This window comes from Aedes aegypti, chromosome 2 (assembly GCF_002204515.2).
Source record: "Aedes aegypti strain LVP_AGWG chromosome 2, AaegL5.0 Primary Assembly, whole genome shotgun sequence".
Classification (NCBI taxonomy): Eukaryota; Metazoa; Arthropoda; class Insecta; order Diptera; family Culicidae; genus Aedes; species Aedes aegypti.
This window is the reverse complement of record NC_035108.1, coordinates 286,207,966-286,220,462: the sequence shown is the minus strand read 5'-3', so window position 1 is coordinate 286,220,462 and position 12,497 is coordinate 286,207,966. Positions and strand designations below refer to the sequence as shown.

Genomic DNA, 12,497 nt, shown 5'->3' with positions numbered 1-12,497 from the left:
AAAATCATTTTTTCCTAATAACTTAATTTACGATAATTTCTCGCAAAAATTTTGTTCAGAGCACTTTTAAGATTTTAAATAACGCAACTTTGTGCCGAAGAAACTACTGTTATATTTCTTATGGTTGCAGAGTTATCCGAGATTTTCTTCGAAAAAAATGTTGTTTTCAAAAACCAATATCCCTGAAAGGCGCATACGGATTCTCAATCTTCTCAATCTTGTGTCATCAGGAAGATAATGTTTTCCTCTATTTATGAGAAAAAAAAACTGTGAGGACGTTTTTTGTTTGAAGTGATTACAAAAATTTTGAAAATAATATGAGGCTTCGTGGTGTGGTTAGCGGCGCCATTCGTCTAGGCGTATTGTGCTACGAAGTGTGGGTTCCCGCTCCAGTCGGTAGAACATTTTCGTCAAACAAAAAAATCATCACTGGGCTACTGGGTGTTTCGTGTTGTCCGTTGCCTAATGTTAGTGATTGTTCAGTCTGTGCAGCCTATGCTGAAGACGGTATAAATTGTCTTTTTCTTTTAAATATATTTTTAAACAAAAATCGCCCACAATTTGAAAAAAAAGATCAAGCTAGTTCTTTGATGGCTTTAGAAAAAATGTCCAAAACTAAAAGTTCTGAGAGTGTTCAATACAAAGTATCAATGAAAAATCATCGCTTCAAGATATATTCACCATAAATCGAAATGTATATGGTAAAGAAAGCGAAAAAAGAGATATTTGCTAGAACAACCGAAATAACTGTATGTGAAGTCCTTTGAAATTGAATATACGTGTATCGATATTGAGTCGATCATAGTAAGCGGGATCTAAGGAGTTGAATAAAGGAAATTTTTTTGCTGAAGCAGTTTCAAAGTGATCCATGCCTACCTTCTGGTTCGTTACCTTAGACAGACAATAGGGATCTGCACAAAACTCATCCTCTCTCTTTCACTCTTACATAAATTGTGTAAACAACAAGGCCAGTAAACGTCAAAATCCCATACAAAATCAAAACAGTGCAGAGGTCTATTGCAACTTATATTTGGCTCATGCACAAAATTCATGCATTCTTCAACAGGCGAATGGTGCCCTGGCTACTGCGTTGTGGCAGATTTAATAAATTGAATGGGATAAGTTGGATGCCCAGATAAGATTATTGCAGATACCTCTACCGTTCTGATTCAAATTCCGGACAGCTTCTAATTCCGGAAACTCTAGTTTGTTCAACTGAAATGTTTCAAAATTTGCCGTTCGAATGTTCCTAACTTTCGGGCGCGTTTTTATAATAATTTTAAACAGCAATCCATGAAAAATTATGTTTGCGCAATTAGTTTTGACGTTGCTCGTACCATTGCGGGAGTTTAATTTATAATTTTACTAGTGAAGTGTTGGTGTTTGAGAGCTGTCCGGAATACGAAACAAGGTGTCCGTGAAATGGAGCAAAAGTGAGGTTGCGTCCGGAATAAGAATGATGGAAAGATCATTAATTTCTATTTATTTTAGGTAATTCAATTTATGGAATCCGAATCTCCACTCACCGTTCAGCAGCTAAGTGTTTTAGAAGCCTGATAACGCACAGGTATCTTACATTATGTTTCAATTTATATGCTTTTCAATCGGTTATACTTCACTGAGCCCTTAAGTTTCCGTAATATGAATCAAAACGGTATACGGGAAGTAAGGTTTTGTTAATGTGAAGGAATTCGTCAAAGGATACGTTTTGTTATCGTTTAGGGTTGATAATATAAGAGACGGAACCGGATTTTACGCAAATATCTCTTTTTTCGGTTTTCTTTACCAAATAAATTTCGATTTATGGTGAATATATCTTAAAGCGATGATTTATCATGAATAATTTGCATCGAACACTTTCAGAACTCTTAATTCTGGACATATTTTCTTAAGCCACTAATGAGCTATCTCGATTATTTTTCAAATTATGGACGATTTTCGTTAAAAAATAGATTTTTTTCAAAATTTGTTCAATCATTTCAAACTAAAAACGTTCTCACTGCTTTTTTGCCATAAATTTAGGAAAGCATTATCTTTCTGATAATGACCAAAGATTAAGAATCCATATATGCCTTTCAGAGATATTGGCTTTTGTAAACAACCATTTTTTCGAAGAAAATCTCTTATAACTATGTAATCATAAGAGATAGAACAGTATAGCTGCGCTATCAAAAATCCTAAAAGTGCTCGGAACAAAGTTTTTGCGAGAAATTATCGTATAAAAAGTTATCGAGAAAAAAAACTGTTTTTTTAGGACGATCCTAAGTTTATTGTTCAAAAAAAATCATAACTCGCGAACCGTAAGAGATAGAAATTTCGGTTTTTGAGCTAAGTTGCTCCAAATAGATTGTTCTAAAAGATTGTATAGGCCTAAATGTGTCAGCAAAAAAGTTTGTATTCTGACCTCGTAAACAATGCTCTCTCTCAAATAGGCACAAAATCTACCCTTCTTTTCGTATCAACAGATTACAATTCCCAATGATACATAAATAAAACTTAACTTAACTTTTCCTTATCTACATATTAAACACCTAACATTTAAACAAACTGATGCTTCAAAACAGGACGGGAAAGATGAAAATCGAAAACATTACAATATTGGTTGAACAGACGGCACATGCTAATCACAGGTTCATGATAACCATAATTGGTCCGATTTGTGGGTAATCGGAAAAAGAGATGAGACCGAAGAGTTCGAATATGAATATCAAAATTCAATTTTTCTAAAAGATTTGAACAATCAATTCTACATTGAATCAAATCCGATACAAAAAGAAGTTTGCAAACGTCTCGACGTGTGGATAGCAGGTTCAAATGTATTAATTGACATCTGTCAATGTAGCTAGGAAGATGCAAAGGATCTCTCCAATGCAAATTCCGCAGCGCAAACCGCAAAAATTTGCGTTGAATGGATTCAATGCGTTGAATGCTATTCTGGTAGAAAGGAGCCCACACAATTGCTGCATACTCTAAAACGGAGCGTACTAAAGAGCAGTAAAGCGATTTGAGGCAGTGAATATCAGAGAAGTGTTTGGCAACGCGGAATATAAAACCTAGACTCTTAGATGCCTTCGAAACAATATATGAAATATGATCATTAAATGTCAATTTATAATCTACCATAACTCCTAAATCTTTTATCGACTTCACGCGGTTCAGAGTAACTTCTCCTATGTGATAATTGAATTCTGTGATGGTGTGCTTACGGCTAAAAGAAATGCTTGAGCATTTAGACGCGTTCAAAATCATTTTGTTGTTCTTGCACCAAACTACGAAGACATCTAGTTGTTTTTGTAGTAATGCGGTATCGTTGTCGCATTTTATAACATTTTACAACTTAAAATCATCGGCATAAGACAGTTTAAAACACTCGAGGGACAAATTAACATCATTAATGTAGAGAAGAAAGATGAAAGGTCCTAAGTGGCTACCTTGAGGAACGCCAGATGACACAAAGAAAGGTGATGAGATGCAGTCACCAATCTTAACGGACATTGTACGACCAACGAGATAAGACCGAAGCCATGAGAGGAAAGCGCCACTGAATCCCAGCTTCTCGAGTTTAGCGACCGCTATTTTGTGGTTGATTTTGTCGAAAGCAGCGGAGAGATCAATATAGATTGCATCTACTTGAAGTTGATCCTGGATGCAGCGAGTAACAAATGATATGTATGACAACAGATTAGTTGTAGTGGACCTCTTCGGCATGAATCCGAGTTGGATCTCAGAGATATAAAGAGAGCAGTTATGTGTAATGAACTCCAAAACTATCAGTTCAAACAATTTTGAGACCGCACACAGGGCAGCAATTCCGCGATAATTAGAAACGTCACGTTTACAACCTTTTTTGTAAATGGGAAATACGAATGAATCGTTCCAGTGACTGGGAAACGTTCCACATTTTAACGACAAATTAAAAATGAATGATAGTGGGGCAGACAGACTTGATGAGCACCTTTTTAGGATGATGGATGGGATTGCATCTGGGTCGGGGTTCGAAGATGATTTGAGCTTGCATAATGCTGTTTCCACCATTTGAGTTGTGACTGTAGGGTGCTGACCGCATGATGAGTGGTGAGGTACATTATTAGCAGCTCTCAAAACTTCATCATCGTTTAGTAGCTCGTCAGTAAACACACTTGAGAAGTGTTCACGGAAAAGATTACAAATTCTAGCGATTGATGATGTTTCGACATTTCCGAGTTTCATAGAAGATGGTAGACCGCTTTCTTTGCGCTGGTCGTTGATATAACTCCAGAACTTTTTAGGATTGTTTTTCAGATCGAGTTGCATGCGTTGCTGATAATCGGAGAAAAGTTGATCGTTCAAGTCTTTGTACATCCTATTTGATGCATTGTACTGTAACTTGAAGAAATCAGTATGGTGCTTGGAGTACTTTTTAAGATGGCATCTTTTGAAAGATTTCAGCCGTTTTAGATGAGGATTGGACCATGGAGGATAAGACTTCGACCGTTTTTGTCTTTTTGGTGTAAAACGATCGATAGCATACAACAAAACGATGGAAAAAGTTTTCACTACTGAACTGATCTCACTATCTGCCAGAATTGATTCCCAGTCGATTCCAAGAAGAAAGCTGTTCATAGACATGAAGTTTGTTTTGTTGAAATCGTAGTACATGGAATCAATGCGGGCCATCCTAATTTCACATCACTGAAAAAAAGTAAAAAAATATGAAGAAACTTTGCAAAACACCGTATATCAAAATCTGACAAATTAGTAGATTTGCGAGAACTCAACAGTTTGCTTTTAAAAAGCTTTTGATTCTCTGCTGGCTTAATTTCAAGCTATAGGGCACTGCAAATTGAGATCCAAGCTTTAAAAATTGTCCATTTCGTATGAAAAAACAAATTAATTTTGTCCTGTACTGTACACTCCCGTACAAAAATTTGTAGGCATACCTTAAGAAACATACACGAAGCAAAAACATAAGTGTTTTCTCCATACCTCTGTGATCCAATTGTTTTTTTTGTCTCATACGAAGCGGAAATTGTTAATCTTACTTCATAAGTACTTCGGCCAAATTTTTATTGGATTTTTTTTTACACAAATTTTGCAAAGAATTACACTACAAAAACGTGGAGAATTTTCCCAGCATTGGATTGGTCAAAATTTCAAGTCGGTGTTATTTTTTGTTTGTTACCATTTGTTCTCCATTGAAAATCACATGCAACATTTAGGCGAAATAATATGAAATAATAATAAAAATCAATAAAACATTCGTTGAAATCATCATATAAAAGTTTGGCGTAATTTGTGGTATTTTACACAGTACTTGAACCAAATGTGATCAAAATAAATTGTGATCTTATATCTCTTGTCCTCCAGTTTAGAACAGCTTAATTTGTTGCAGGATATATTTGTTATTTTCGCATAAGAGTCTCAAAACACCTTTATTTTTCATGGATTTAGGCATCAGACATGCAATAAAAAGGGTTACCATACCGAACAAGTAGTAGTATAATTTTTCAAAAAATAAGAGGAAGTTGATGAAATTCTTGTAAGATAAATTAAACTCAAATCACACATATAGGGTTGTACACCTGTTAAAAGTTAAACACCAGATAAAAAAGCAGAAAAAAATATAAATTTTTGTTTAAAAATATGTACAGCAACAATTTAGTAAAAAAGTTGGCTTATCAATACATTTTTGCCTGGGTGGAAAATGACCAATCGACGAATAAACAAGAAAAATGAAATTTTAGGTACACTTGTAATATGAACTATTAAAAATTATTATTATGTTTGGTTATATTTTTATCTTTATTGAAGAGAGCTTCAGCTCAGGTCGAGGCTGGTTCATCTCTGAATTATTTTAAACGACTTTTCCTTAGTACTCAGCTTTTAAGCAAGTCTAAATTTTGTAAGAATTTGAGCATATTTGTTCATTGTTAAAATTTTATTCGAATATTCCATACGAGAACCAAGTTAGAGTATGTTAAATCTAAGAATTTTGTACGTATATTGGTTTTCAATACTATTATACTGAACACAACTAAAAGTAATCAAATACAACGAATCACTAACTCTTAAGTGGAAAAATTCAATGAGGTACTAAACAATATAACTTCGATATATGTCATTATATTGGAGGCCACATTAAGTATACAACAATAATGCTGATATTTATCATAAATGGGTAACGAAATGACATAAAGCCAATGGTTTCAATGTTATAAATTCAGTGGCTCGTGTATCCGGTACTAGGGGATCTTCCTCTATATTTTATATAGGCATCATTTTAGCCATCCAATCTCATTGCGAACAAATCTTCATTGATAAAAATGTACAATTCAAAATTACATAATAGTACTTCAAACAGATTTTTGTACTTTACATGTAATAAATTAATAAACTATCACACTGGGAAACAATTTTGAAATTATGAAATCATCTTTATCACCGTTGCAGATTTTTTGGCTATTCGAAGCGTTGAATGGCACAAAAGTGAATGTTTTACGGTCACAAAAGATGCCTCAAAATATTCACAGCCTGACCTTCGCAAATGCACTGAATGTAATGTCTTCAAAAAGCCAACAAATACCCCAATTCGCAATGTATTTAATATTCTCTTTTCTATGAATATTGAAGGGCGCTAACGAACTTATTCGCAAAAATTTATCTACAGAGGAGTTTAAGCTTTTTATGAGATGCACTGATCAATACTCATCGCACCTTACCCGTATCACTTTTGTCATCAATATAGGTTTACCAGTCGTTTCTCGCTTCCTCTCTATCTAGCATTGCAATTTCGTACATACATTTAATCTTCCAATTTGTGAAACGTTGAAAACTGCGCGCGCTCCAGGCAACCGAACCTAATTTTTCTTCCACTGCTTCTCTGTACCATTTCCGGCTTGCACCGAACGTAATCTCCTATCGAACCATCCGCGGACCTCGGACTCGGCTGGGGGTCAACCTACAACCGCACTGATGTAATAAATATCCGCCATTTCCATGACCGCTGCATTTTTTTCGCACCCTGTCAACCTCGTTCTCATCCGCCTGCGATGCGATTAACAATCCCATGTGCATCGATGAAAATTCCGACGCCCGATGCGAAAATCGCTTCAATTTATCGAACAAAACTCATCCACGCGGATGCATTTGTCTGTGTTATGTGCTTTTTTATCTTTGATTTCTGTATGCCCTCTCGGGAGGATTGCGCTCTCGTCTCCCTTGCCGCCCACGCGATTGATGTTTGCGTGCGCCCGAAACAAAAAAAAATCGCAAACCACCATCGTAAATTACAAAATCAATTTTTCCAACAACGCACCGCGACGTCGCGTCTCGGACGCCCCCGAAACCGATAAAAAACACGATCCATAGTTAAAAGTGAGTAGTGTGTGACCTTTCCTTTCACCGCATATTACATTTAATTGTCGGATACGTCGGAGCTCGGAAATTACGAAAGCTACAATACACGCAAAGTGGTTTATTTCTTGAAAATAAAAGTTCGCTGTGGCTCTATGGCTATCATTGAAATTCCCTAGCCCTACTCTTTTTTTTCTTCTGTGGGCTTTGGAATTATGCGACTGTAACTATAGCGCATCAGCGCGCAGCAGTTTTTGTGGTGTAGAACATTATAGAAGAAAAAAGTTGTTGAAAATGTTCCATTACGCATCTATTAAGCTTTTCAGTCCTTTTCTCAGTTCTAAATTGGATTAAGGGGGTAAATTGGAGAGGGGCAAAAACTACTTTTGAGAAAAATAGCTTTTGAGCTATTTTGTAAAAGTGCAAGACAAAAGACAAAAAAATAAAAATTTCTACTACTTATGGTATTGTTCCTGTTGAATCGAAAAATCGACCTAAAATACTGGTCAGCTATGCAACCAATACACCAATTGGAGAGGGTGTGGGCTATGTGGATCAATACGTCCCCATGGTGGTGCCAGCCAGTCAGGGATTTCTGGAAACCATAGGAATACCGTAATTTCGGGTGAAATTGATCGTTTTTCACTGTTTTTTTGGTATGCTTTCTAAAATTTCAACAATATCATACAACTTATTGGCTCATGCACCGAAATTTTCTAACAAATGTGATATTAGTGCCAAAAATCAGCTCTAAAATTAAAAATCGGGGCATCCCATTTCGGGGTGAAATTGATCACTTGTCAATGTGATTATTGTTAGTTTTGAAATTAACTTTACATACTTAATTTGGGCCTTCTCAATTCAAATATGCTCGCCAAATTCTTAACGAGATAATATTTATGGAAATAATCAATAATTAAATTTCAAGAATACCGCGAAAACGCCTAAATGTAGGCAACTTCCAAAAGATTTCTCTACTTTGTAGCAGAAAATCAAATTTTTCAACAAAACGAGCAAATTAGTAAGAGGTTGGATAGTAAAATCTGTTTTGGAGATATATTTTTAGAATCCTCACAAACTTTCAGGTTTATACCATGTCCAAATTATTGTTTAGAACTTGAAGTTTATGGATGTCTATCAATTTCACACCAAACTTGATTCTGGAATTTTGTATTATTTTCATAGAAATAAAAATTCTGGGACACAAAAAACCTCACTATACACAAATATACATTATTGAAGACAACCCAGCCAACAAATTTGTTCACATAACTGAGATTCAAATCAGTAAAGTGAACGCTTATTCGGAAATAAAAGATTGTTTAAAATGCACAGATTCCCTCTATGTGGACATAAGTGGAGGCCATATACGTATATTCCAGAAAATGCAGTGGGAAATACAACTTCAGACGAGTTCGTTTGGTGTTTTCTATAATTTCGTATATAATAGTATTTTGCACTTTATATGACTTGGTTTTAACAAACAAACAAAAAATAAAAAAGGCAAAACGAGTAGATGCAAGTCTTCACGCAATGATCTTCAGATCGGTAATCATATTGGCTACCACTGTTCCGTTCAGCCACTGTTGAATGACACGGAAATCTGGCAAATATAAATCCAATAATATAGCTCATCTGCAGGTATGTCCGTCTACCCCATTTATACTGCCACCCATGTTCAAGAGAAATTTTCATCGATACATATCGTAAATACATCAGTTAGCTACAATAATGATACATTAGTAATTATTATTATTACCCAGCCAAAAATTTTGTTCATGTAACAGAGTTCGCTATTTGGTAACACCAAATTGTTGAAAATGCGAGAATTTTCTTTATTTGCACAAATTTGGAAGCCATATAGGGTAATTCGGTGTAATATGCCCGAACGGGACAATACGCTTAACTTCATTCCCAAGCAAGCAAGCCTTATTGTGAATGATATCCATGCTTTATTATTGTAATTTTTAAACAAGCTTTTACCGGAAGACGACTGCCAATGGATTCATTTAAGCTTAGCAGGTGGTGGAATTCTATTTGAGAACATTGCTGCAACGCCGTGCAACTTGTTTCAACGGGAGGGGCATACTGCACGGTTTGTTTTGAAACATCATGATTTGTATCGTTTACAAAAAGCATCTTGTACCCTTTTCAGTAGCTACATGGCACAAAAAAGTTGCGTGCAGTGCAATAACTAAATGAACAACACCCAACATAACAGATTTTAGATGTAATGTATTTGCTACTGTGATGGAGCACTTTTTTCCTCAGGGGGGCGTATTGCACTTTTTAACCGTACATATATTTTTGGCAATTAATCATGGCCAATACAACTCCAAACGAATTGAGTTGGCGTTTAGTATGACTAACGCGTATGACAGTGTATTGCACTTTGTATGATTTAATTTTTACAAACATAGCAAAGAAACATAAATGAAAAATCGTGAGACATGCTGCAAAATTGTGACCATTGGTTTTCAAGTTTTACACAAAAAGTTGTAATAATTAATCAGTAAATCGCTGAAGCATCTTTTCATTTGTGATTTTCATCAAGTAAACGTAGGTATGTAACTGTAACATCACCATGAGTCAGGAGAGTAAATGCGGACCAATTTATGACCCCAGACGCTGACCCAATACATCCACCTCATAGTGAAGTGATTATGGAAGAAAATAAGCAGAAATCTTATGTGAAGTGATGTCATTGCGTTTCTGATAAACATTGATATTTAAATATCCAGTATCAATTTGGTCATGTACCGCTTGATCGGTTTATGCTTGGTTATTGAGATGCATCCAGCGATGTGCACTCTTCCCCAGTATGATTTTATATTTACATCAGATGAACTCATATCTAATCTCTCATTCAAGATTATAATAGAATCATATCGAGTGAAATAGAAATCGCAAGGGAATGATAATTTGAAGTTACATATTTTGTTATATGAAGTTGGAATTTGTTTAGATGCAAATTTAAATCAGATCGAATTACTGACTCCATAAACAAGTTCAAGTAATTCAATTTTGCATCATATCCAACTCCAACGTAAAATGCACAATTATACAATTTGAAATTCACATCCTTATATGATCTCTGGTTTGCTGGGAAACACCGTTCATTTAATATATGTTACAATGAATTTTGTGCATTATTAGTAAGAAATAAAATCGCGTGACACAGTGATCAATTTCACCCTACTGATCAATTACACCCGAATTTACGGTACCATAGTATTCTACAGTTGGTCAACGTGAATTTATATCATAGATAAATAGACATAACACAGATAAACAGACACAACACATTTATTCAATCATTCAGCATTTGATTAGATCATTAGAATTTGATAGTGTGCCATATGTTCACTCGTGGCGCTCTTATTGCTTTTGTTCGAGTTTGACGTTTGCACACTACCGCCACCTATTTTCAGAAAGGCGGAAATCAGTATTTTTAGCATAGGGCATTAAGACTCGTGGTCATATGTTTTAATTGATAATTGTTTTAGAACAATTAGCTGTTATTTCTGTTTGTCTATGTTTCTATTCACATTAGGTTATGATTCTCAGGTAGCGTTGAGGGATTTTGAATCGATGTTCCGAACATCGATGTTTTTCTTCTGATTAATCGATTTTTCGTTCGATTCATTATGATGAAATGAATAAGGATTTTTTGATGAGTTGTTGAAAAACCAAACCTAATTCTCTAATCCGAATAAAATCTAATCTTTAAATGGAATGCAAATGAATTTGGTCTCATTTTGAGCGCTTCCCGACGAGTGGATTACAACAGCATTGTTACCACGGTATCTAGAAGGGTACCTTGACTGTTACAGAGTTAGTTACCTAGATAGCAAGTATTTTTTAACAAAATATGTTATAATTTTGGCTGATTAGTAGTTAAAATAACAAAAAATATAACAAAATTTCCTCTAAATTTCATCTACATGATACAGTTTTGTTGTAATCCACTATTATTATGAGCAATGTAAGTACAACTTGCAAGGTTTTTAATGGAAAATAATGAAATTGGCGCTTGAAACAGTTTTGCGATTATACGTACATCATAAGCCGTTTATACAAATGACAGCTCTTTCGATCAAGAAAAACTTTCCTTTCCATAACAAGGTGCTGAAATGTCATGATCTTCCAATTTTGATTTTTGTCCCGAATCTTTATACACTCCAACCTCTGTTTACAAACCCCCTGTAAAAAGAACCGGTCGTAAAAAATCAGGGTTATAATAATAATGTTTTTTTTTTAATGCAACGTCTAGATGTGAAAATACTGATCCAAGATATTCGACGAAGTTTAAGCATGGATTGAGAACTTTCCAAATATTCTGATTGTAGATGGCAACACTATTCAATTGTTATCAAAAAGCCAATTATATGGATTATTATCAAAAAGCCATACTGATATCATTAAATATTGAAGATAACGATACCGAATGTTCATCAAAGTTGAAGGATGTGTTGCATGCCATACAGTCGGCTGAAGCACAAATGTTGATATGGCTGGCAACACTGATCAAGAAGCTTTAAAAACTTCAAAATCATTCAATGCCGTTCGACATAGAATAAATAGAATGCTTGGCAAGATAAGAATATTCTTCACCTGAAAACCAGTTTTTCAGGAAAGATTCACATTTCTGCACGTTAATAAAAACGAATCTTGAGCAAAATTTAAGTATGCAATGGTAATGCTGTGTGCGTTCGAAATATCAAATGCGGAAAAACCAAACGCGGTAAGATTTTTCACAAGAAATGCGGAGTCAAAGATATTTTTTCTTGCTAGGGCGGTGGTGATTTATATAACTGTTGCCTGGTGTCCTTTGACTGTTTTATGTAACCGCATTTGGGGCGCGTTTTGTCAAGATTTGCATCTCAAATTCAAACAGCAATACAGTACTAAACTCGGTTTTCCATTTATTTATAGCTAAACAGCTCGAAGATTTATTATCATGCATTTTTTGTTAAACACTGGGTTCGGGAAAGCGATAATTTTCTATGCTGGCAGCACTGATAACATGGTACAGTCAGATCGCCTATTATCCACATGGTTGAGGGGCGTTATAGGAATCCACGTTATATAAGACCCATGGCTTATGGTATTTTATCCATTTGGGAGTGTTGTTGAAAATCTCGTATGCGTTAATCGATAGCATA

General features: G+C 35.1%; 1 protein-coding gene across 14 annotated transcripts in view; it reads left to right on the top strand.

Annotated features, from left to right (window-relative positions):
* Positions 1 to 12,497, top strand: part of LOC5566252 (tyrosine-protein phosphatase Lar) — a 607,417-nt gene that overhangs the window by 547,930 nt on the left and 46,990 nt on the right. For 10 of the 14 annotated variants that reach the window (XM_021845273.1, XM_021845268.1, XM_021845272.1 and 7 more), the window contains one exon: positions 7,348 to 7,353. The exons of the other annotated variants lie outside the window; for them this stretch is intronic. In XM_021845273.1, the coding sequence (XP_021700965.1) occupies positions 7,348 to 7,353 (6 nt within the window). The remainder of the gene's footprint in view (positions 1 to 7,347; positions 7,354 to 12,497) is intronic. 14 annotated transcript variants of the gene reach the window in all.